At 38.1% G+C, this 23,611-nt stretch overlaps 1 protein-coding gene and 1 long non-coding RNA gene across 5 annotated transcripts in view; both read right to left on the bottom strand.

The window, feature by feature from the left end:
- The window catches only part of kmt2ca (lysine (K)-specific methyltransferase 2Ca), a 150,455-nt gene that overhangs the window by 36,061 nt on the left and 90,783 nt on the right, over positions 1-23,611 (bottom strand). For all 4 annotated transcript variants that reach the window (XM_082184953.1, XM_082184954.1, XM_082184955.1 and 1 more), the window contains exons 15-26: positions 20,253-20,372; positions 15,189-15,305; positions 14,398-14,502; positions 14,005-14,109; positions 10,669-10,850; positions 8,270-8,434; positions 7,942-8,051; positions 5,303-5,380; positions 4,958-5,170; positions 2,931-3,050; positions 1,245-1,364; positions 1,035-1,159 (exon numbers count right to left, since the gene is read on the bottom strand). In XM_082184953.1, the coding sequence (XP_082041079.1) occupies positions 1,035-1,159; positions 1,245-1,364; positions 2,931-3,050; positions 4,958-5,170; positions 5,303-5,380; positions 7,942-8,051; positions 8,270-8,434; positions 10,669-10,850; positions 14,005-14,109; positions 14,398-14,502; positions 15,189-15,305; positions 20,253-20,372 (1,560 nt within the window). The remainder of the gene's footprint in view (positions 1-1,034; positions 1,160-1,244; positions 1,365-2,930; positions 3,051-4,957; positions 5,171-5,302; positions 5,381-7,941; positions 8,052-8,269; positions 8,435-10,668; positions 10,851-14,004; positions 14,110-14,397; positions 14,503-15,188; positions 15,306-20,252; positions 20,373-23,611) is intronic.
- On the bottom strand, positions 16,230-20,243 carry LOC309509976. The gene is made up of 2 exons (XR_014210133.1): positions 19,214-20,243; positions 16,230-19,002 (listed from the first exon to the last, which is right to left on the bottom strand). It is a non-coding gene; the product is annotated as an uncharacterized lncRNA (long non-coding RNA).

Below are 23,611 nucleotides of genomic sequence, written 5' to 3'. Positions count from 1 at the left end.
AACTCCAAGACTCTTCAATATTGTGTTGTCTGGATATGGCATTTTTTTCTGCTTATTTTGTCGTCCACCAGGTGAAAGTCGCAATTTTTTCTTTGCAGCACTTACTGTAATTTTTGGTTGGAAGTGTCAAAAGGCTGCCACAGTGCTACATGGTAAAACAAGTTTGTAGCATTTCAGAATATCTAACAGTACCAAATTATCAATGTGATGACTCCCTGCTGTGTTAAAACATTAAAGGCCTAATGTGCTTCAATTTAAATCATTGATTCAAGACATCCCTCTGGTGACGACCTTTAAGTCTGATTTAAGGTTTGACAAACAGGAACGCCTAAAGTGACAGCTGTTACAGTTAATGCATCACTGCATCTCCATGCTGAGCATGATGGTCTTTAAGAGCAGTGTGTCAACCCTACACATGCTCACAAAATCCCTGCCCACAACATTCATTCTTCAGATCAACCACATTCAGCTTTGACATGGATACAGGGCTGCTTATCTTTACTGAGAGAACTAGTAATTAGTTACAAGATACTTGTATCTAAAGTGACTTATGTAGTACACTTTATTCCCCTGGAGTGGCTTGTGGTTTAAATAATATTCCAGATTCAACACAAGTTAAGCTCTATTGACACCATCTGTGGTCTGTTCTCAATTACCAAAGAAAATAATTTAGAGTCCAGATTGAAAAAACAAGCAAAATTTATTTTTTTCTAAAACTTTTTCACATGAACCAGACTGCTACTTTTAGCTAACTGGGCCAACGGCTCGCTAGCTAAGAAGTTGGATTAAATATGTTTATTGTTTTTTAACTGAGACTACAGAAACACTTTGACAATTAACACAATTATTTAATCAATTGTTGATTCATTAGTTGATTTATTCTATGTTGGTGCTTTCTGTCAATTATAATTATTATAATTTTTTTTTTTTTTTTTAAATTCAGCTAGTTGACCCGTTGGATTTCTTCACTAACGACAAGTGATCGGTGCACTACGGTTTAAGAAACATTTTATATAAATATTTGTGGGTTTGACCTGTAGGTACGAGGGGAAGACCTCTTCGAGTTTGGTTTTCTTCTTCCTGTATCTCTTCTTGACTTTCTCCAGAGGCTCACTAACAATGGGAGTCCCACCCACAGGAGTATCTGGTTCATTCCAACCTGGTGAGAAGATAAACTTGATGCAACATCTAAGAGTACCGACCAAAATAAATAAGCATCAAAAACAGAGATGTCTATACCATACCTTGTTCCTTTCCTGTGAGGTTCTCTGTAAGCGAGCTTGTAGAGTCTTTCTGACTGAGAGACCGCTTGCCTTTTCCCTGTCCTGCTTTGCTCCTCTGACGCACCATAAACCCACCGATACCTAAAGAGGGAAGAAGGGGAACAAAAATCTAATTTAACTTAAAACAGTAGGTAAAAAAAAGAGAAGCTGCAGTACCCCTAAACTGGGTGATGGACGCAATCAGGAATTAATAACATGGGACCCTGGACAGTGACGTCTTGACATTCATCTCCATAATTCAGGAAGACGTATGAACTTTAGACCAGAAGAGGGTGATTCATCTTGGCTACGCTCCTAGAGGAACCATTTCAGGTAAGTCTATTTCTGGTTGTGCCATATTGGCTGTGACCCAACAACCCCCACCTCAGCACAGTCCACTGCATGGACACAGAGTCAGGACAGACTCTTGGATTGGTTTATGTAGTGTAAAATAGTGGAAACATTTCTATTGTAGGATACAGGTATGAAAACTAAATGTAATAAAATGTAATACTAACAAATCAAAGAGCACTTAAACAAGGCTTCACTAATACACATTTCTGAAGTCTTCATGTATTCACTTCAATATAAAAAAAAGAAAAGAAAAAAGTATGGCACATGCGGGGGTAGGGGAACTTTGAAAAACAAAAACTAGATTTGTTCAACACTAAAGGCCCCGATATACTTCAAGCGAAATCGAAGGTGAACTGGTGTGGTGTCATTTCAAACAAAATCAGGCCAAAATGAAGCTTGTTTGGTGTTTGAAACCGCTTGCCAAAGCTAACTTTCTGGAAAAGTGCTCTCTGGCTGGTAAACATCTTCGAACTTCCATTGGTCATTAGAAATGATGCAATTATAGGTAGGTGTGCTCTGGGGATCCTCCTTCTTTGACATAGAAATCTAAATTTATTCTGTTGAGTCCGTCATGGTCAAATGCGAGTAAAAACATGAACACACTGAATAGATGCTTTACGGTAGAAATTTAAGTTGTAATTGAAAGCGACACTGACACTTTTTTCATGTTTAATACTGTAAAGCTGCTTGCTTTAAAGAAATGTATTGTGTAAAATGCTATATAACAGAGGTCTCCAACCCTGCTCCTGGGGACCCACTGTCCTGCAGAGTTCAGCTTCAACCCTCACCAAACACACCTGAAGCAGCTAAACAAGCTCTTCAGGATTGCTTGAAAATCACAAGCTGAACCAGGTTGAATAAAAACTTTGCAGGGCAGTGGGTCTCCAGGAGCAGGGTTGAAGACATCTGCTATATAAATAAACTTGCCTTAAACTACACCACTAAATAGTAATTGAGTATTTCAAAAAATAAACACTGAACTCAGATGCAACTGGGGTGACGTGAGGATAAAACCGTGCAGATACACGTCTATACAGCATGCGTAAAAAAAAAAAAAAAAAAAAAAAAAAAAAAACGAAATGGAAGGCAGTGCTTAAAAAGGACACTACATTAAAGAGATTACTTCTTTAGTCAGAAAAAAAAAAGCTCAGAGAGAACATTCTTTCCAGAGTTCTCCCCGGCTAGGAGCTTTAAAGAGCAAAGCACTGTGGGATGCTATTTAAGGTCCAGAATTTGCAGCCGCACTATTTCACAGTCCAGTGGAGCTGTCCTTTCCGATAAGTGCACCTTTCTCTCTCTCTCACTCTCTCTCACCCGGTCTGTACGGCTTCCTTTTCCTCTTCTTGTTGCCGTCGGCCCCTTTCAGGTGGTCATCACAGGGCTCACGCTCAGGGCTGGAGTCAGATTTCCCATCACAGTCCATCGGATCGCCCTCTGCAATGCGGCCAAACAACACAGAGCACTGTAGATGCTGACAGAATATTCTCTAAACCACACAAAGATACATGCATAGACAGTGTGGTTCAGTAGTTGATATTAAAAACCACCACTAATAAAAACAAAACACATATTTGTGTTCAATGCAATCTGAGTTGTATAAAGATTACAAAAAACAAAGGAATGTGGAAAGACTGGTGCACTAAAATGACAGAATTCCACAAATAGGGTACAAAATAGGGCTTGAAAAAGTCACATTTTAATTCCCTTTCCTTTTTAACAAAGAGAGAAAAGTGGGATCTAATATTTCTTCTTTTATATGAGGTTCATTCTGAATACCAATTAAAAACCTTCTTTATAAGATAATTACATTCTCGCAATAAAGAAAATACTATTTTACAAAAAAAAAAAATCTCCAGCATTCCCTAAATAGGACAAGCGGTTTAGAGAATGGATGGACAGCATCTTCAAAAAATAGAAACACTACAAACAATGAAACAATTTGTGCAATTATATCTTATAATTCTTTATAATTTGCATCATAACTTGGGTGTTACATTTTTACGCCATAATTTGTTTCATGGGGTGGAAATCATGTGGTAACAGAATCATGTGGTGAAGTCTTAACATAAACCAAGGAGACGGAGTTATTATTTAAAGTTGCAAATTGCAATTTTATATAGTATGCTCTGGCAGTGAGGGGGTTAAAGTGCTGGCCCCATTCCTCATCATTACCCCCCGCCTGTTCTCTCATACTGGTGCTCTGATGGAGGGGTTGGCCATTAATTCAGTTAAAGCCGTCCAGCCTCTGATCACTGGAATGCAAAGGCAGGTATCAATTGCTGACTGCTGTTTTCAAAGGCTCTCTTCTCTCTCCAAGTCAAATTCATTACACGGCTCACCTTCCTGTCGATTTCTCTCTCGCTCTCTCCAATCACTCCACTCGTTTTCTTTTTTTTTTCAACAAATCTTTTCTTTTTTAAATCTATTTTCTAGATTATTCTTGTCTTTCTCTGTTATGTTCAGCTGTGTGATGGCTGTCACCACCAATTCACAATCACCGTCAAAGTCAAGTGGCACAATAAACAAAGCCAGATATTTTATTATGATTCCTTTTTTTTTATTTTTTTTTTATGAAAACTAAAGCTATAAAAACACATTTTCATTATTTGAAATAAAATAAATGAGATCTTAAATTAGCTCAATACAATCAATAAATCAATCAGTCAATCAATCAATCTTTCAGCTAGTTGCCAAGACAACATTTCTCATTCTCTTTTAGTTTAACCCTTTGAGCTCTGAAGGCATTGTTAGAGTTGTTTTTTGAGACAAACAAAAGTAAAGACTTATAACTCCAAAACTAGCAGGAAGAATCAAAAAGGTAGGTCTCGTTTCATAGAAAACTCTACTTTTTTTTTTTTTTTTTTTTTACATTTGGACATTCTCATGCTGAGAAACTGCTGATAAAAGACAAAAGAAAAAAAAAAGAAAAAAGAAAAAAGAAAAAAAGAAGAAAAAAAAGTGTGCTCAAGGGAAATTTTGCATATCTTTCTTATTTGACATACAGTAACCCCGGAAGGAAATAAGGTAGGTGGTCAATTCTTTTTTGGTAACAGCATTTGGAACCAAGGTAGCCTTTTTTCTTAGCCCTTAAAAAACTCTATAGACATTTTAATAAAAATGACAAAACAATAAAATTACTAAAACTTTAACTACAATGAAAAATGAAAAGACTCAATCTAATTTAAAATATTATCAAAAACTGTAATGGTATATTAATGATATTAAAATAGCACTAGTTGGATTCGGGACTGGTCCCTGAAAACAAAATCTAGTGGTAAAGTAGTAATTGATCAAATATGATCAATAAAATGATCACCTTTAAGCACAAACACATTCTTTACCTCTACTGTCATCCATGTCTCCGTCCCTGAAGAGTTCAGACTGAGGGTCAGGGGGCGTCTGCAGCACAGCAACACTGTTCTGATTGATGATCTTCAGCTTTAGCTTAGGTTTGGGTCGTCTGCGGCGGGCAGCTGGGACACATAAACTCTGGAGCTGGCACAAGCCTGACTCAGTCAGACACACGCCGTCCTGAGTATATGTCCGCTGGAATTCTGGCACAGAACAGAACACAGCAATATTGATTGCAAAAGTGCTCCGAGAATGTCCCTTTGACAGCAACATAATTTTTACACAGCAAATATGTTGAAGCAGAGTGCAATGATCAAAATAGTATTTATAAATACCATTTTCCTTGACTTTTGTAAGAATCTGTGTCACTAAAGGAGGCTCGCTGATGTCCATGAGCTTTGCCACTGTGCCACCTGTAACAACATAAGAGGAAGATGGAAGCTTGACTCATTCCAGGGTTAACACTGCATATTCACAGTCATTTGTTTAGTTATTTATTGATAACGGGACAGTCTGGAGCCATTAAAGGCAGATTACATTAACTGCTGCTTCATTCAAACGAACAGGTTGCAGCTTGATTTAAAATTCAGGCCATCTGCTTTTTTTTAATGAACCACATTTTTCTAGAAAAAAGTTTCATTGACCAAAACACTCTTTCTATCTGTTAATGAAGAATCAAGCATCAACGTGCACATCATACAGACATAAACAAGAGAGAATACCTGAAGCGTCTTCACCTGAGGTTACGATTAGCGCATTTTTGTTCAGACATGCAGCAAAATCAGATTTTTAGGCATATCCAACTCAAATCTGTTTAGTTCTTTGTAGTTTGAACAACCAAAACAAGCCATGAAATCAATTTACAAACTCAATCCAAAATCTTACAATCACATGCCGATTAAACGTGACATTCGGAAATGTAAAAACTCCAGGGGCAGGATTCATGGAAATCTTATTAGAAAAAGAAAATGCTTAAGATAAATTTCAAGAACTTTGTAAGAATATTCCTTAGTGCAATTCTTGATAGGGTTGTGCCGATGGACGATATCATCGTCCATCGTGATGGCTGACCGACATCACGATGGTGAGCCACCATCGTGATGCCACGCCCCCACCCTGTGAGACCAGCCCAGTCTCACGGCAGTTCGTGTTCGTGTGTACACCAGTGGTTGGGAACCTGGCTCGCGAGCCACACCTGGCTCTTAGGCAAAAATCATGTGGCTCGCAAGGTCTCTCACCCTTTACCAACGAACGATAAAAAAATTAAGACGTGCGTGTTCAGTGCTGTTCGCGAGTGTCACGAGTCACCACAGCAATCAACTAACCGCTTACGTTTCTGTGGTAACCTAACAGTTACAGCTCCTGCACTGGGATTCAAGCAGCTGCTGCTTGTTTAAGGTGATGGCGAAAATCATTTTAGAACAGCAGCGAAAATGTAAAAGTAGGCTATATAAACTTTAATATATCCTTTTATTGAAACGGGTGCTTTACTGTTCAAAGAGACATTTCGAAACATCTCACCCGCTGGCCGCTGGTACTTTCACTTTTGCCGCAGAGACCCTTTATGTCCTATAAATGTGTCATATTGTTGATAATCCGCGCAGATTTCAGTTGACGATTCTGTTTAAAGTTATTAATAATAAAACATGAATGAATGAGAAAGAAAAGAGCAGGATGTGCTTTATATTGAAAAGAAATATTAAAAGCACGATAAGTCGCGAAAGAGACCTGAATTGTACTGACAGGATGCTGTGCAAGCGCTCCGAGCGCAACACGGACAAGCATAGTCTTTGTCTTCGGTTGCGAGCCTAAACGGCCAAATAATAAACATATAAATATTTCAAAATGCCAAGCCGAGTATTCCCGTGGCGTAAACACAGTAGAAGTAGCTACTTTCTCTCTCTCTTCGTGATGGTCAGCGCGATTCCGTAGCACCCCCCCCGACGATATCATCGTCCATCGCGATGTTTTACTGTAAACATTGTCAACTGCCAATTTAGGGGACATCGTCCAACCCTAATTCTTGAAAATTTCTTAAGAAGCTCTCAAACATTTTCTCAATAATTAGATTATCAAGATTATCTGATCATTGAGAATCATTATCTGATTGTATGGCAGTAACAGTTGCAAGGCAGTATGCCGAGCACAAAAACAAGCATGCAGGGCTGGGAGCATCCAACGAACTGCAACAATGAGTAATTAAAGACCTTTTTAGATTATTTAAGGCAAAATGGTTGAAAAATTATAATTACAATCATTAGAAAAATTTCTGAACATTTTTGAGGACCTTTAGGGCAAGGTGCCGATGACCCATTACAATACAATAATGCAAAATTCCAAATGGCTGACCCCCAAAAATGGCCGAAATGGAAAAATTGGGTGTCCTTCCGACTCGGTATGCTGCATTGAATAAAAAGAGACCAGTTTTACGGCAAACCGTTTAGAAGTTATAAGCAAAAAGTGCCATTTTCAAATATAGCCTTGCATCCATTTTGATTTGCTCTTCATAAAATTTGTTTGCACATTATTCAAGAACGCTTTTAATAACTTTTTGCCAGGGCGGTCTGAAGATGTTGTGAGCCAATTTTGGTAAAAATTGGACAAACTGCCTGGGTCAGAAAAACTTAAATGGCGGACAAGTTTCCATGATGGAAAATGAAATCAAAGGGTGCAATCAAGGAATCAGTGGAATTTTTTATTTCTAGCCCATACGGTTCAAATGTTATTAGCATAAACATGAGTGCAAATTTGGACAGTTGGTGGCGCTACAGGGATTGAGTTAGAGACTCCAAAATTGCTTTGGTTAATGTTGAGGATGTCCTGTGTGCCAAATTTCATCATTTTCCCACAAGTGCTTCTATGGGCTGCCTGTCATACACTTAATAGTGGAAGAAGAAGAAGAAGAAGAAGAAACAGGAATATACATTCTTGAGAATGTTTCACATATCTGGCCCCAGAGGTTTGTAGCTCTTACCAGATGTTGGCATGGTGTGCATTCTACATAGAGAGCAGTCAAAGCCCTCATCCGCTGCATTCTCCACCTCTTCATCAGAGTTCAGCCCTTGACATGAGGCATGAACCCACCTGAAGACCATACATCATGATTAGGCCACATTCATAATAACCAGTCAGCCATTAAGGAGAAGTCACAAAAGGATGTAAATATCACAGGCTCAATGCAATGAATATATTTCTCCATCAACACCTGCATTTATTCATATACTAATCTACTCCTGAGCCATTTCCAATGATACTCTTTTATTCTGCCGTTATGACATTTGGCATGATAGAGTGCCACCCACCTGTCACATTGCCGGCACTGTAGGATGAGCTCTTCCTCTCTGTAGTTGCGCGCGCACACGGGACACACAGTGAGACTCGCACATGGGCCGCATTGCGTGTAGTTGTTCTGCCAGTCACACCGCAGGCCGGGGGACGTGGCTCCACACTGAGTACACAACACGCACCTGATGGAGAACAATGTATTTACACACATATATAACATAGATTAGTGTGCAAAGACGCGTTATCCCAGATAAACACACTTTTAATCATAAACGTCTAAACCCATCCTTTCACGCTCATTTTGTAGCCTTTCTGTGAATGGACACACCTCTTGTTTGCACATGGCTTAGCATCGACTACGCTGCCCTAAAAATAAATATTTAAATGGCTTCAACCCAAGTAAAGCTCTGACCGAATGCTGCACAATGTAATGCAAACCCAGTCTGTTTGAACGAGGATTACACGTGACATTACAGCAAATATGTATGAAATCCCCTTCGGTCTTGTTTGAAAACAGCTGCTAAAGATCAAGAGAGTGTTAGATGGGTAGAAAAAAAACAAAAAAAAACAATAGAGGGGGACACAAAGAGATTTGAGGCTAACAAAGAGATAAAGCTAAAGTGTTGAGAGCAGGAGAGAAATTTAAATTGAAGAAATTGAGAGAGAATATCACAGACTCGTGAATCCATGGCACCTGTAAAGAAAATGCATGGGTATTTCACCTCAAAATCAAAAGGAAGAAAGAAGAAACTATATTTTAGAAAATTAAGCTTTTGGAAAAGAAACTGAAGCCCATTTTAGGATCATTAGGACTTTGCATTTTGACATTATGAAATAACTTCAAGACCATTAAGCACATTTTTCTGCCAAATTAGTCCACACAACTAATGCACTATACATACCAAGGGTTCTGAAGCCATATGATAGCTTTGTTTGAGGAACAGTCCAAAATTCAGCTCGTTATTCATGGAAACGATCCCCTCTACTGTAGCTCAAAATCCACATTGCAAACTCACAACCAAATTTATATTCACAAAATAAGTTTCACAAATGAAAAACAAGTTTACACACTTGACATTTCAACCGTGATTGCTGAATCTGCATTTGCAAATTGTCATGTGTTTATGAAACTGTGTCTATTTTAAGACTTTCCTGCCAGGCACAGATTTAAAATTATTATTATTATTATTATTATTAATTTATTTTTTTATGTTATTGAGTCAAAGCATCTGTGAATCATATCCTTCATATTCAAACTGGTGCGTCACATTCAGTTACAACAAATGCAAGACAGAAGAAAATATATATTTCTGCAATTCTGTTACAAATTAATGCAAGTAATGTATTTTATTTTTCACTTTCTTTGACTGTAATTTTGATAATTCTGACAATATTTGTGCAACTCTCTCCCTCTGCTCTGCAAGTCATATCTTTCCAGAGAGACCTTTCCCCATCTTCCATTAATATACATTAATTTGGGGATTCAATGTGTCAATGTATTCATAATTACAAATTTGAATCTTAGGAGCGATTATTCGCAAATTATCACTGAAACCTGGACCGATTAATTAGCTAAAAGTTTATATTGATTGTTTAAAATACAGACTATATAGAAAGGATATCACAGAGAGATTCGTGTCTCATACAGTGCACAAACACTGAATTGTGTTCTCTTTTGTGCATTCTTGCCCTAAAACGGACACACACACAATTGTGTCACACAAAATCACACACACTGTTTTTTATTATTTTTTTTATTATATTTATTTGTGCTATTGCTTGTAATTTGTCTTCAATAATGTTTGAACTTTATATTAGTTCGGCTAGTAGTTTTTTGTGTGGTTTCAAAATTATAATCAAAAGCTGTGAAATTGTACTGGTATCTAAAATTTTGGTGGCTTATATATTAAAATACATTGGACAAAAAAAAAAAAAAAACACTATTCTTATTTATTTATTTATTTTGTGGCAGGGCAAGTAAACATTTTAACTACTGGCCTGACCGTGTCAGCAGAAACAATCTTTTTTTACAGTATATTGTTAGTCATTGGTATACTGCATGATCTCATTAGACATCTTCCTCTCTTTCATGTTACCTTTATCAAGCCAAAGTTGTTTTTGCTTTTGCTAATTTCATTTTGCTTTTTGAATATCTGTCATGGATGAAAACAATGTATATGTATGTATGTGTATGTATATATCTCAGAGCTCAGCGCTAAAGATTTTTTCGGCTGGCTCGGTCAGGCCAGTAGTTAAAATGTAGGCTATATATATATAGCCTAAAGACTGACAGACAAAGATGAAGACAGAACTACTAAAAAGTACAAAACTGGGCTGTGATCCAAAGCTGCTTCTAATTTTAGAGAAGACTTCTCTCTGTATGTGTGTGTGTGAGTGAGTGAGAGAGTGTACATACCACTTGCACTTCCAGCTGCCTTTGGGTACATTCTGCAGTGGTGGGTCCAGACAGTATGTGTGGTAGCTAATGTCACAGTCATCACAGAGCAGTAAGCGCCCGGGGTCACTGGCCTGCCCACATGCCTCACACACTGTGCACTCCAGACAGCGCCAGCCTTTACTCAACACCACTTTTGTGATCTAAAATGGGCACACACGCACACCTGAGGTCAGAGGTCACAGGTCAAGCACTAGTCTAAAGGGCAATGGAGGGTTATATATTTAGCAGGCAATTATCTGGATGGATATAAAAAACACAAAGAACACAGCTGTTAGATGTCTCTAGGGTCAGAGGTATTTGTCAGAAGGATTTGCTGGTATTTACAGATCAATTTATGTGGGTGGTGATAATTCAATCCAACCACATCGTCCTGTACTAACAAGCATGTCCAAGTCAGCCTGCTGTTCACCGGCACCTATGGGTTTGTATTCCACTGGGGAAAGGGATCATTTTATCCATATTAATAAAAGAAAATTTACATATATAGGCTCGACATGACAGCTATTTTGAGATGCAATGTTTCAGTAAACAGAATAGTTTAAATAACATTTTTAATTATGTCATTTTCTCTGCTTCATGTCATTCCAAACCATATGACTTTGTTTTCCCCCATGAATCACAGAGTTGTTCATGCTAATCTTTTCCATACAGAATGACCATGGGCTGCCAAACTCAAAAAGAGCACCAAAAAAAAAAAAGTCCACATAACCCTATAATGAGCCCTCATTATAGAGTTAGTTCACACACACACACACACACACACACACACACACACACACACACACAATTGCCATCGCTTACTATCACCCTCATTCCGGTCCAAACCAACAAGATTTCCATTCATCTTCGAAACAAATGAAGATATACATTTTAAAAATGTTTATTTTTTGCCGTTTTTGCCTTTATCATGACAGGACAGTTAGCAGACAGGAAGCAAAGTGGGACAGGATCGGGACAGGTCCGCGGGGCGGGACTCGAACTCGGGTCGCCCGAAATGAAACGGCGCTATATGTCGGCACGCTGCCCACGAGGCTATCGGCACAGACACAAATGAAGATATTTTAATGAAACCTGTTAGATTTCTGCCCCTCCAAAGTCCAGGCAACCAAAAACTCTGAGCTTCAAAAAGTTTGTACATAAACCATTGTAAAAGTACTATGCAAAGTACATACGATTTAGGCTGTTTATTCCAAGTCTTCTAAGAGAGACACAGTTGCTTTATGGAATGAACAGGAAGCTCAACTGTACTTGCTTGACGTGCAAGAACAAAATGAAATGGTGTGTGTGTTGATCAATGTTTATATGTGAATAAAAGCCTAAATTAAATCTGTTCATCATATAAAGCAACTGTCTCTTCAGAAGACTTGGATAAAACAGCTGGATTCATATGGATTACTTTTATGATGTCTTTATGAAATTTTGAAGCTTGACAATTTTGGTGTAATGTAGATTCAACAAAGGGACAGAAATCTCTCAGGTTTAATTAAAAAGATCTTTGTGTTTCAAATAGAAACAAAAGTATCATGGGTTTGGAATGACATGAGACTGAGTAAATTATGACCGAATTCATATTTTTGGGTAAACCAGCCCTTTAAGTCATTATTTAATAAAATTTCCTCTCTGCTGCAGCTCTCATATTTCATTCAAACTTGTCCACATTCCATCATGGCACCTCAATATGTGTCGCGCCTGTTTCGACACTAAAAAAGATCAGTCATGACTGATGACCAATGATGTTTGATGATTTACAATTCCAGTTTGTTCGTCATACAAAGCTATCGAATGGTTTTAGAAGACTTTAGAAGGAATATGGCACACAATTTGTACAGCCTACTTTTATAATACGGTGCTTTTTTATATTTGACAGTATAAATCATCATCCACTTTCCATGTATGTAAAAGATTAGCTTGCATTTCTATTGCATTAACTAGCATTTCTCGTTTTTCAAATTTAAAAGGTTTGGAACAGCGTGAGGGTGAGTAAATAGCAGAATTTTCATCAATTATCTTTAAATAAATATCCTTGTTCTGTTATCTGGGATAAGAGCAATTATCTTCAGCAGCTGTGATTAGTCAGCTGCTTGCACAGACCAATGGATAAATGAATGAGAGGTAGACAGCTCTTTCACAGAAGCTGGACTCGCTCAGAATGGAAGACACCTGGCCATGATATCTGCCAATTAGATACTGAATAAAAAAATTAAAAAAGTGCACATTTATGGAATGGATAATACCAAGTTCTACATTTTGATGGGATAAGCCATATTTGAAGCTGTGGTAAAATAGCTGATAAACGTTCACCTGCACACACAGAACAGCTGAATTCTACATTAATGTACTGATCTGCAACAAAAGGATGAAGTGTATGTTGCTTGGCAACCTTAATCAGCCTGCAGATAAGCTAATGAATTACATTAGGGATTCACAACAAGGGGTATGTGTTCCCTCAGGTGGTCCTTAAGCAAATACCAGGGGGTAAAGATTAGCATTTTAAATTGCTTGAAAAACCCTGAAATTGCAATTGATAATAAAATATCAGGGCTGTCAAAAATCACAATAGTTAATTATTTAATCTTATTACTTTTCTGGTAGCAAACATCTTAAGTATAATATGAGATATAAGAAAACATGTTTGGTTTGGTGTTGTTGAAGGAGCACTTCAGTCATACTGATGGGGTTTGCAGGGGTACATATTAAGACAATAAATGTTGGGACACACTACACTATATTACTGTGGTAATTATTAATAATACATTTATAGAACACTAGTGTTTTCATCATATTGCTGGTGCTGCCATTTTAAACACTTAATAAGCCACTCTCCACCACCAACAGTCTCTTTAATGCACAGCCTCTTGAGATTTATTACTTTAATTGTTCTTAATCAGGTCCAGAATCCACACTGGGAAAGTGAAAAAAATCAGCAGAATCCATCTGGGCCTCTTTTATTAAATGAAGATCAGGAGGTTTCTCTACTTGGCATATCTGAAAGCGCTGAGAGATACTGAAAGCACCCTGATGTATTCTTCTGCTGTCTTCACATGATAAAGATCTCTGCTTTAGTCTATCAACATAAGACACGTCTATAGTGTGCTTCATAATCCTCTTAACATATTACGCATTACCCTCAGGCTGCTTTCATCCAGGTCCTCTCACACACTGACCTGTCACACTTATCTAACGCACCATTAACCTTCACTCCAGATAAAAGCAGCTCATAATTTAAACCATTACGTCTCATGAACGGTGCTCGTGAACGGGGTTAGTTGTGATTGATGGAGGCGGGGTACTTACCTTAATATTGACGCAGAAGGGGTGGTAGCACTGGCCGCATTGGGAGCAGGCCAACAGTCTGCCCTCAGCACCCTGACCAAAGCTCCCACACACCACACACATGTCCTGGAGACACAAAAGAGATCAGAGACCCAGCCGCGAAGTGCTCATGCTATTTTTTAAGAGCAGGATTATGTGCCCTAAAAAAGGTCTAAGATAAAACCGGAGATGTTTTTACTATGCTAGCTAAATTTCAAATGTTGCCTTTGTGCATGTTGATGACATAACTTTGGTATTTTGTGTTTTTATCTAATGCAATGCCATTCAGTCAAAGTGTGAAAATACAGGGCCACTGTACGTGATTAATAAATACAACATGAAACCTGCATGAAACAAGCTTCCTCAAATACTTACTTGTTTAAGTGTGAAGGAGTCAGAGGTGGAGAACATGACCACAGTGTTGTGCATGGAGTTCTCCTCCTCTTCTTTTACAACATATGGAGAATCCATAAAGCTCACCTGTAACAGGGCACATGACACCAGTTTAGACAACAGATCCCATCCACCGGTTTCTAAAACATTACTATACTGTCTAATGATATCATGGTTGTTTCTGGACATTTTTTCAATGTAATCATGCAACTGAAAAGGTCAAATGTGGTCAATCTCTCTCTTTTTTTTAAATAGATAACCAAATACCATATGGTCTACTTTCACATTAAAATCAGCTATGGATAGTTCTAGTTTTTGGCAACTGTCAAAAACTAGCATTTTAGAGAGCTTTTGGGCTAGAAATCGTCAACCCAATCTAGCAACACTGCCACAGGAATGGATCGTTTATATTTAAAGGCCTGTCGTGGTAAAAAGTTACGTGACAATTTAGTATGCCACTGGATTATAATGAGACTGGTTGACAAAGTTAAGACAAGATGTTCATTATGTGTGTAAACTACAGAACGGCTGCTGAGAATAAAATTGCCTATTTTATCATATTGGCAGCCAAGTACATGCTGGCTCAGTCTCCCCATCACAAGTCGTTCGTGTTGGGGAAAATGTCAGCATTTGCTATTTTGAAAAGGCCATTTGGGTTGGGAACTGCTGCTGAAGCTCTGCTGAGCGTGAGTGCATTTCTCAGGCTTTAATGTGAACATTAAGCACATCTGAGTGCTGTTTTATTTATGCTTGTAGAGGTGGGGGCTTCATACCCCAGGGGTCACCACGGGGCTGCTCTCCATCTTTAGCCTGGAGCGTCCCCTGCCACCTCTCCCAGACAGGTTAGTTCCCCTGGGTCGCCGCCTTCCAGGAAAGCCAGATCCACGACCCTAGCAGACAGAGACAGGGAAAGAAGATATTATTTAATTTCTTTGAAGGCACACTTTGTGAAAATTTAGTGTGAATATATAATACAAAAGGGCAAATACTCATTGCTAACAGGGCTAGATGATATATCAAATATTGTTTTGTTGGTGATGAGAATATCATGTTGAATTTAATGTGGTTTATTAAGCCATTAAGTTCCCTAAAGACAGCGACAGTAGGCCAATTGTCTCTGGTCATTGTATTATAATAGCATCTCTGATTTAAACCTTGAAAAAAATGATAATTGAGTTGGGAAGTTCGATCCATTTCCACAAATTAGTTATTTTGAAATTTACCGGTATGTTGCAAACACGGATTTCCGTTTTGTATGATCACTATTTCCTAAAGAAAGATATTATAATAAAATATCTCCCTTCCACGCATTCATGTAAACTATTTAGTTATGATGGCTTGACAAAGCCAACATTCTTATCTACTATGAGATGCTGCTTCTTGCATCTTTGCTTTCAAGATATGACCATTAAACTCAGCACAGACCTTCAGGATGTTCTGACTTGGTATGCCATCTTTCTTTTCTTACTGATCAAACTTCAGGTTTTTGTAAAACGGATGTTCAAAACTATAAAAAAAAACTTTTATTGATGAGGTCCTAACTTTTATTGAATAACTCGAGAGTATTTAGGGTGTGTTCCATTTGTCCTTGGAAGTGAAAAATACTTCATTCCCAGTAGGAACTTTTAACTGGAACGCCCACTCGAGTTGGAGCAGCTGGGGAAACTCAGGGGAACCGCAACAACCCAGACTTCAGAATCCAACATGGCTGCCCAGAGCATCAACGTAGTGAAACAGTAGTATAATATCGTTTATTAGAACTTCTGTTTGTCTGTGTCTCAAACCCAGTGGTGCACTTTTATTTTGCGTATGCCTTGAGTGGGAATTATTTAAATAAGGAATATTGTGACTTGTTCGTTCCCGGAAGAAAACTCAAGACTACAACCGAGGTGTTTCAGGGGTTTTAGAAACAATGGACTTTATGCTTTGTAACTTTGAAGACTTTTTTCATGATCAAACTGCAACATTACACATGAAAGAATATTGAAAATGTAAAGAAAAGAAAAAAAACAAGAACAAATAAATAAATAAACATAATAGGTCCTCTTTAACAGGATTCTAGAATTTAAAAATAACACTTAAGGCCCGTTCACACCAAGCACGATAACTATAAAGATAACGACAAAGATATAATTCTAAAAATCGTTCTCCATATTAAAGAATAACAGAGTTCACACCACAACTATAACAATAAAGATATGAGGAACGATATCGTTGGGATCACTTTCAGAAAGATTTTTTTTTCCAGCTGTCCAACGATAAAACACTGACAGCCAATCAGAATCCATTCTAATTTAAAGGTCTCGCGCATTTAAAATGGCAGATGACATTGCAGAGAAGTTAATCGTCGAGGTACAAAAAAATCCTCCACTGTTTGACAAGTCAAACCCCCTTTTCAAGGATACGTTAAAAAAAGATGGATATATGGAAAGCAATCGGTCGTATCCTGGGAATAAATGGTGAGAAGTATTAACGATGAGATATTATGCAGTTTAGCATAGTGTAACAAAATTACCTCAGGTAGGCTATCCAGCGCTAGTTTTGACAACATTGCTGAAGTTGCAGTGAAAAAGGCGTTGTATACATAAAGGTGTTGACTAGGCGTTGTTTTTATCCCATCATTGACAGCGCGGGCACGCGCGTGCTTAGAATAAAAAGACCATTATCGGTCGTTGGTGTGGACGCATATATAGTTATCTTTATCGTTATCTTTATAGTTATCGTGCTTGGTGTGAACGGGCCTTTACTCTTGAGTTTTATAACATTCTACAAGAAGATTTTTTTTCCCTTTTTCATTGCACTGAATTGCATTTCAGAGAAATGCACACAAATGATCCTCTAACAGCACATGGTGCTTTTGCTAGACTGATTTGGTTAAACAATGCTTTTGCTGTTGAGATGAAATAATTATCCACCTATAACCTAGCTTGACACGGTGGAAAACTTTCGAGAAGGCACCAAACTAGTTGCATCTGTGTTTGTGATAGAAACTCATCCATCCATCCCAAGACCTGGCCCTCTGGGGTTCAGCTCAACTCCCTGAACACTGCACTGACTTACAGATCACATTTCAGGCCAGGCTTCCGCCAACTTGCCCTGCTTCTGAAGGTGTCACGTTGCGTTTGCATCGAGGCTGAAGCTCTGGCCCAATTCCCACTTCCTCCCAGGTAATTACCTCACTGTAGCCAAGAAGCACTACTCAGACAGGAGACGTCAACTTCATTTAGAGAGATTGCCTAAGGAAGCTTGGCGCACTCCATCGCCTTTACAGTCTAATTTGTGCAGAAATGAATTATGGAGTGGGAAAAAATAGACTAGGGTTAAGGAAGGCACTTCTTTAAATCTGCCTGAGTGCAGCCACACAGTAGAACAGCAACTCTGATGAGATACAGCTGCAATAGGAAGGGTGCAACTCTGGTGTTTCATGCACATGCATTGGTAAAGATATGCAGAGTTGGTTATATGAAGGCTTAGATTTGTCTATCAGGACTTGACTGAATCATGAAACACTATGATATTACTGTTTTCCTGGTCACACGGCCTTGCTTATGTCAACATATGATTTTACAGTAACAGGCACTGATGAATTGTGACCAGGGACATTTATGGTCAATTGGGTTATGTTTGATTTCATGTTGTGTTTAAAAAGCATGAGTAGAGATTATGACAACCCTCTTTCAATGTATCCCTGACAAATAACAGCCACTTGGTCCATGTGCATCATTTTCTGTTCACATATAATATGTGACCCTGGACCACAAAACCAGTCACATGGGTCAATTTTTTTGAAATTGAGATTTATACATAATCTGAAAGTTGAACAAATAAGCTTTCCATTGATGTATGGTTTGTTAGGATAGGACAATATTTTGCCGAGATACAACTATTTGAAAATCTGGATTCTGAGGGTGCAAAAAAAAATGAAACATTGAGAAAATCGCCTTTAAACTTGTCCATTTATGTTCGTGATTGTGCTGCATTCACTCACAAAAATAAATGTTTTATATATTTACGGTAGGAAATTTACAAAGTATCTTCATGAAACATGATATTTGCTTAATATCCTAATGATTTTTGACATAAAAGAAAAATCGATAATTTTGACCCATACTGTTTGACCCATACTCATATTGTTGGCTATTGCCACAAATATACCCGTGCTACTTATGACTGGTTTTGTGATCCAGGGTCACATATGTATCAGATCGAAGCCTTTGGCTAGTGTGCTGTGTCTCATTGGTTTTAAGAATCTCACGTATGGGTGTGCCGGTTTCAGAATTGGTGATGACGGTTATGACGTGAGTCAAATGTGACTGTTCGTAACATAACCGTCACCGTCGTCGGGGGGTTGCGACGTTCGTCTGTTATAGGACAACTTAGTTTGAATAAACGAGCAGACACTGATTAGCTACTTGATCGCCTAAATTAAAAAAATTAAATTCATATTTGTGTAGTGTTCAATGTTGTTATCGATAGAGATACGCGGATGGGGTATTATTTAATCCGCAACCGCATCACAAAACTCATCATCCGCACCAATGTTTTTGGACCAAATTTCAAAGCCGCACCCGCCCGCCGGGTTGATTGCTGATTGCTTTGCGGTCTATGGACGATGCAATGCTCTGCTGATGCGAGCCGCAAGAAAGCCCTTGTCTGTTCTAGAAAGGATGCAGCAAAGATATTGAATGGTAATGTATGAGGCATAGGCCTACGCTGAGTTTCATTCATTTACGATGAGATGCGCTCTAGTTTACAATGCAATGCAAGTGAATGCGCCGCACCGGTGCCTCCATGTCACGGTTATTATATTGTCTGCTATATTTGCTTTTTATTTATTAAATACATGCAATTGGTTGATGAAACATTTATTCAAATTAATATACAATTTGTACAAAACGAAATTCGATTTAAAGAAAGGCTTTCTACAAAGCAAAACTTAATGATGTGGTAAAAATCATGTCTGACGATTTACAAAACAAAACTTCATTAAGTGGTAAAAACCATGTCTCCCGATATATTGCGCATCTTATGATCCTATCTTTTATTAAAATTGTTTTTGAGCTAAAATGTAATAAACATCATATAGGCTATATACACACTGTGTTTCTTTTATCAAACATGTTTGGGGCCAGTCAAGGGGTAATTAAACTGCACGATCAGTTATCGGTAACGTTGTTTATTATTGCAAATGTTTATTGCTAATGTTTATTATTGCAAATGTTTTTCATTTGTTTAATAAATCTCATAATGATGGCACTATATCATAGTCATAGCTTTTATTTCTATCTCAAAAGATTGGCGGTCGGTCAGGGGGTAGGAATTAAAAATATTTTAATAACACGGTTTTGGTGGTTATAGAGTTCTAATGACGGTGTTCAACTATAACCGTCGGTCTCACGGTTATATACTAACCGTCACACCCCTACCATGAGCATTATGTTTTTAAGACAGCATCTCATGTTAAAAATAGGTACATTTTCGTTTTTTGAAAGCAAGAATGTGTCCTGTATTAAAGCCCCGTTTAATGTTTTCACTGGAGGTTTTCAAGTGGCTGTATTGTTGGTTGTAGTGGACTTCTACTGCTGGATGAGCACTAAATGAACATTATATCATGAACAAGATGCATAATCTACTATCAATGACTGGATATTGCACTTATATCAAACTCATGCAACAGACTCACATTTTTAAGCAATAAAATCTCATAGCCATCTAAGGTATGGTAACTTTTCAACACCTTATTTGATCTTACCTTCTAAACTAAACCAGCCCACACCCACCTTACAATCACAGTCCCCTGCAGGGGGCAAACCCTTCAACACCCTCCCCTCATTTACCAATCTCATGGTCCAGATGGGCAGCCCGTGCATCGGCCTGGTCTTAGGGCTGTCCCAGGCGTCCAAGCGCTCTGGAGACCAGGAAGGTGAGCTCATTGCGCTACGGTTACTCCATGCACCCTAAGGTAAAGCGGCGGAGAAGAGACGGGGAGGGGGGTATATTGGTGATGAGGGGAAGATGAGGGATGACAAAATGCAGCAACATAAATGTGAAAGCCAGCAACAAGAACACAGCATGTCAAATGAATGCAATACTTTTACACAAATGCATCATACAAGCTAATAAAGTGAGATATTACGTTTGGGACAAATTCCTGAAACATGACAGTGATGTTATGTAAAATGCTTCTGTCCTAAGAGAAGCAAATGTGAGTATTTGCTTTGAGCGAGTTTTACTTCGTACGGGAAGTCTGCTAAGTCCTTATTATAAAGCGTCAGCCTCCATGGAAACAACATTGTTTATTTGTTTGTACAAAACAAGCGTGATCATATCAGCATGACAACAAGCAGCTCTTTGAGAATTTTGTAAAGCGCAAAGTGTCATGGGGAGCATTTAGCCTGTTTAACAAGCTAATGAGGGTTAGTCTTTGTAATTACATTGCATTAGACAAACACCGCAAGGCCTGTTTTGTTTTACAAAATGAAAATGATTTCAGAATTATACGTTATAAATAACAGCCGTTGGTTGGTAACTCTTTTTTTTCCCTTTTTTGCTGTCATGTATCATTTTGTCCCAAACTGTAAAGAAATGTCTGAGCTTCAATACAACTTAATGTCTCAGGACAACTTTTTTTATTAATCATACAAAAATAAACTGACCACAAGGGCACCGTTTTTAATTTCCATTGAAATGTTGTCTTTATTTAACATTATTTTCTGTGGTAACCAACAAATGCTTGATGTGGATTGGACGTAACTCGTATTGAACCCAGAACATTGCTTCCTAATAAAACAAAAGTACTTAATGAAACAAATTACCATTCCTTAAGCACAGAACCCAAGAATTGTTATCATGGGATAAAAAGAAAGAAAGAAAAAGAAAAGAATAGCTCTTCTCTAACACAAGTTGAAGAGTGAGTGAAGGGTACAACTGAGAAACAAACAAATATCATCATGCCAACATGCCTGTGAATAAAGATATCAAAATAAAATAAATACAACAATAATACTATAATTTGATTAAGTAGCCTATTGACAGTGATAAAAAAAAGAATGTTGTTGATATTGGTGATGCCCTAAATTGCTAATTGATGACCATGGTATGTCAGTTCGGTGAGAGTGTGTTGATGAAGTAGGGTATGTCTTTGTATACATTTAATTTCCTGCCATTAGGCTTTTCAAAAGGGACAAATATGGTACAAATGTAAAATAAATGGAGAGGTGAACATTTTAAGCTTATTGAGTAGGCACCCAATAGACACTTTAACAAGATATACGTGGCAATATGAAAACACTATCAACCAGCAGATACATATTTCCAAATGATAAACTCAAGCTAATCCCAGTATGACTGAAACTTCTACAAAATTCAGAACGCAAAGCACGCCTGATCGTCGCTGAAGAGAGTCAGTGGGAGTTACTTCAAGAAAGCGATGAAACGCTAGAAGCTCATTTGCACAACAAAACGAAATCCCGCTCTTACGCACACACGATAACACAGGGGGGTGGTGCATATACTCATGAACGCACTTATACACACCAAACCGGAAATCTCAGTTGGAGCCAATGACAGCTGCCCACCCTTCAAATTACACTGTGCCCAGATGGCACATATTCCAGAGGGAAAAGCGACCAGAGCCATATAAACTAACATGAATAATACAGACACATATACTCTTCTATTCATTCAATTTAACGTCATATAGTTCCAAAAATAGTGTCCAAATACAAGCACTAAGTGCTTAGCCGTTGGTTACTCTTTGTTAAACTGTAAACATGTTTATAGAAAAATGACATTTGTAACAATTGTAACTCTACTGCCCCTTTGAGTACTAAGGTTTGTTACCACCAAAGTAAAAATGCACATTATCATAAGCTATTCGTTTGGACTTCCACGCATAAAAAAATCCCTAATACCTAACAGAAATCATTAAAACAGATGTCTTGACATACTGTACCACATTAGTCTCAGTGATAAACCTATACTTTGTAAAGAGGAAAAAGAAAAATCAGTTTCTGAATCCAATCCGAGAAAGTTTTTGCCAATCAGAAAACTAGATAATCAGAAATGCTCTCTGCCTGTGAATCATTTTGTTGGGTTAGCTGACATCAAGTTTAAGGACATGTTTTGGGGGGCTGAGTTTTGGAGACAGGATGTGTAAGAGAGGTTAGCAAAATGATGGAAGTTAGAAAAACAGCTGAAATTACTCACAACACCTTTTAAAGGGATAGTTCACCCAAAAGTGAAAATTTGGTCATCATTTACTCACCCTTATGTCATTCCAAACCCATATGACTTTCATTCATCTTCAAAACAAAGTGAAAGGGCAAAAAAGTGTGATGGCCAGGACTGTTTTTTTCTGCGTGACAACAATGTTGAGTTTCCGCAAGAACCACTGAGGTTTGTTCTCGTGCATCAAGCAAGGTAGAGCTTTCTCACCATATTTGAGCTCTCTGTATATGTACTGATCAATGTTGTTTATATATAAATATAAGCATAAATTAAACCTGTTTATGAAGAGATTGAATCTCTTCCGAAAACTTGGATTAAACCACTTGATTCTTATGGATATTAAAAATATCTTCATGAGCATTTCAAGAACATGAGTGAAAGTCTGTGGGTTTGGAACCACAATTATAATTTTTGGGTGAACTTTAAGTATGCACAATGGCTTGGCATTGCCAAGCATTCATACCTGCATTAACATACTTGCATAGACTGGGCCTGAGCCTTGCTGAGAGCTGTGGTATGCTCTGCCAATCAGATCAAAGATGCTGAAAGCATTCCCAAAATGAGATGCTAAGGTGACCACCAGAGAAATAGGAAAGAACTCACTCTAATTTTTGCTTCGAAGAATGCGTGAATTAATTGTAGTTTGAAGTTTACTCTCTTGGACACAAAGACACAGCAATACCATGTTTAATTTAGATTTATGACAACTTAGGAGTTCTCAGCATCCTCCCTGCTCCAGAGCTCAAAGGGGAAATGGGTTTGTGCTGTGCTTTCCAGCTCAGTGAGCATTTATCCGAATTACACACCTCCAAAAAGACTCCTTTATGTTTCACTAGCATAAACCCTGGCTCTGGAGCCAACTCCCAGCCCCCTCTCTCCTGGGATAATGTGAATGATGTATTTGAGAAGGGCAGTGGGGGGATTGGGGGGATTGGGGGGACTGGAAAGCATGAGAGAGAGCTAGAAA

Source organism: Leuciscus leuciscus, assembly GCF_965113295.1.
Source record: "Leuciscus leuciscus genome assembly, chromosome: 11".
Classification (NCBI taxonomy): Eukaryota; Metazoa; Chordata; class Actinopteri; order Cypriniformes; family Leuciscidae; genus Leuciscus; species Leuciscus leuciscus.
This window is presented reverse-complemented; position numbering and strand designations above follow the sequence as displayed.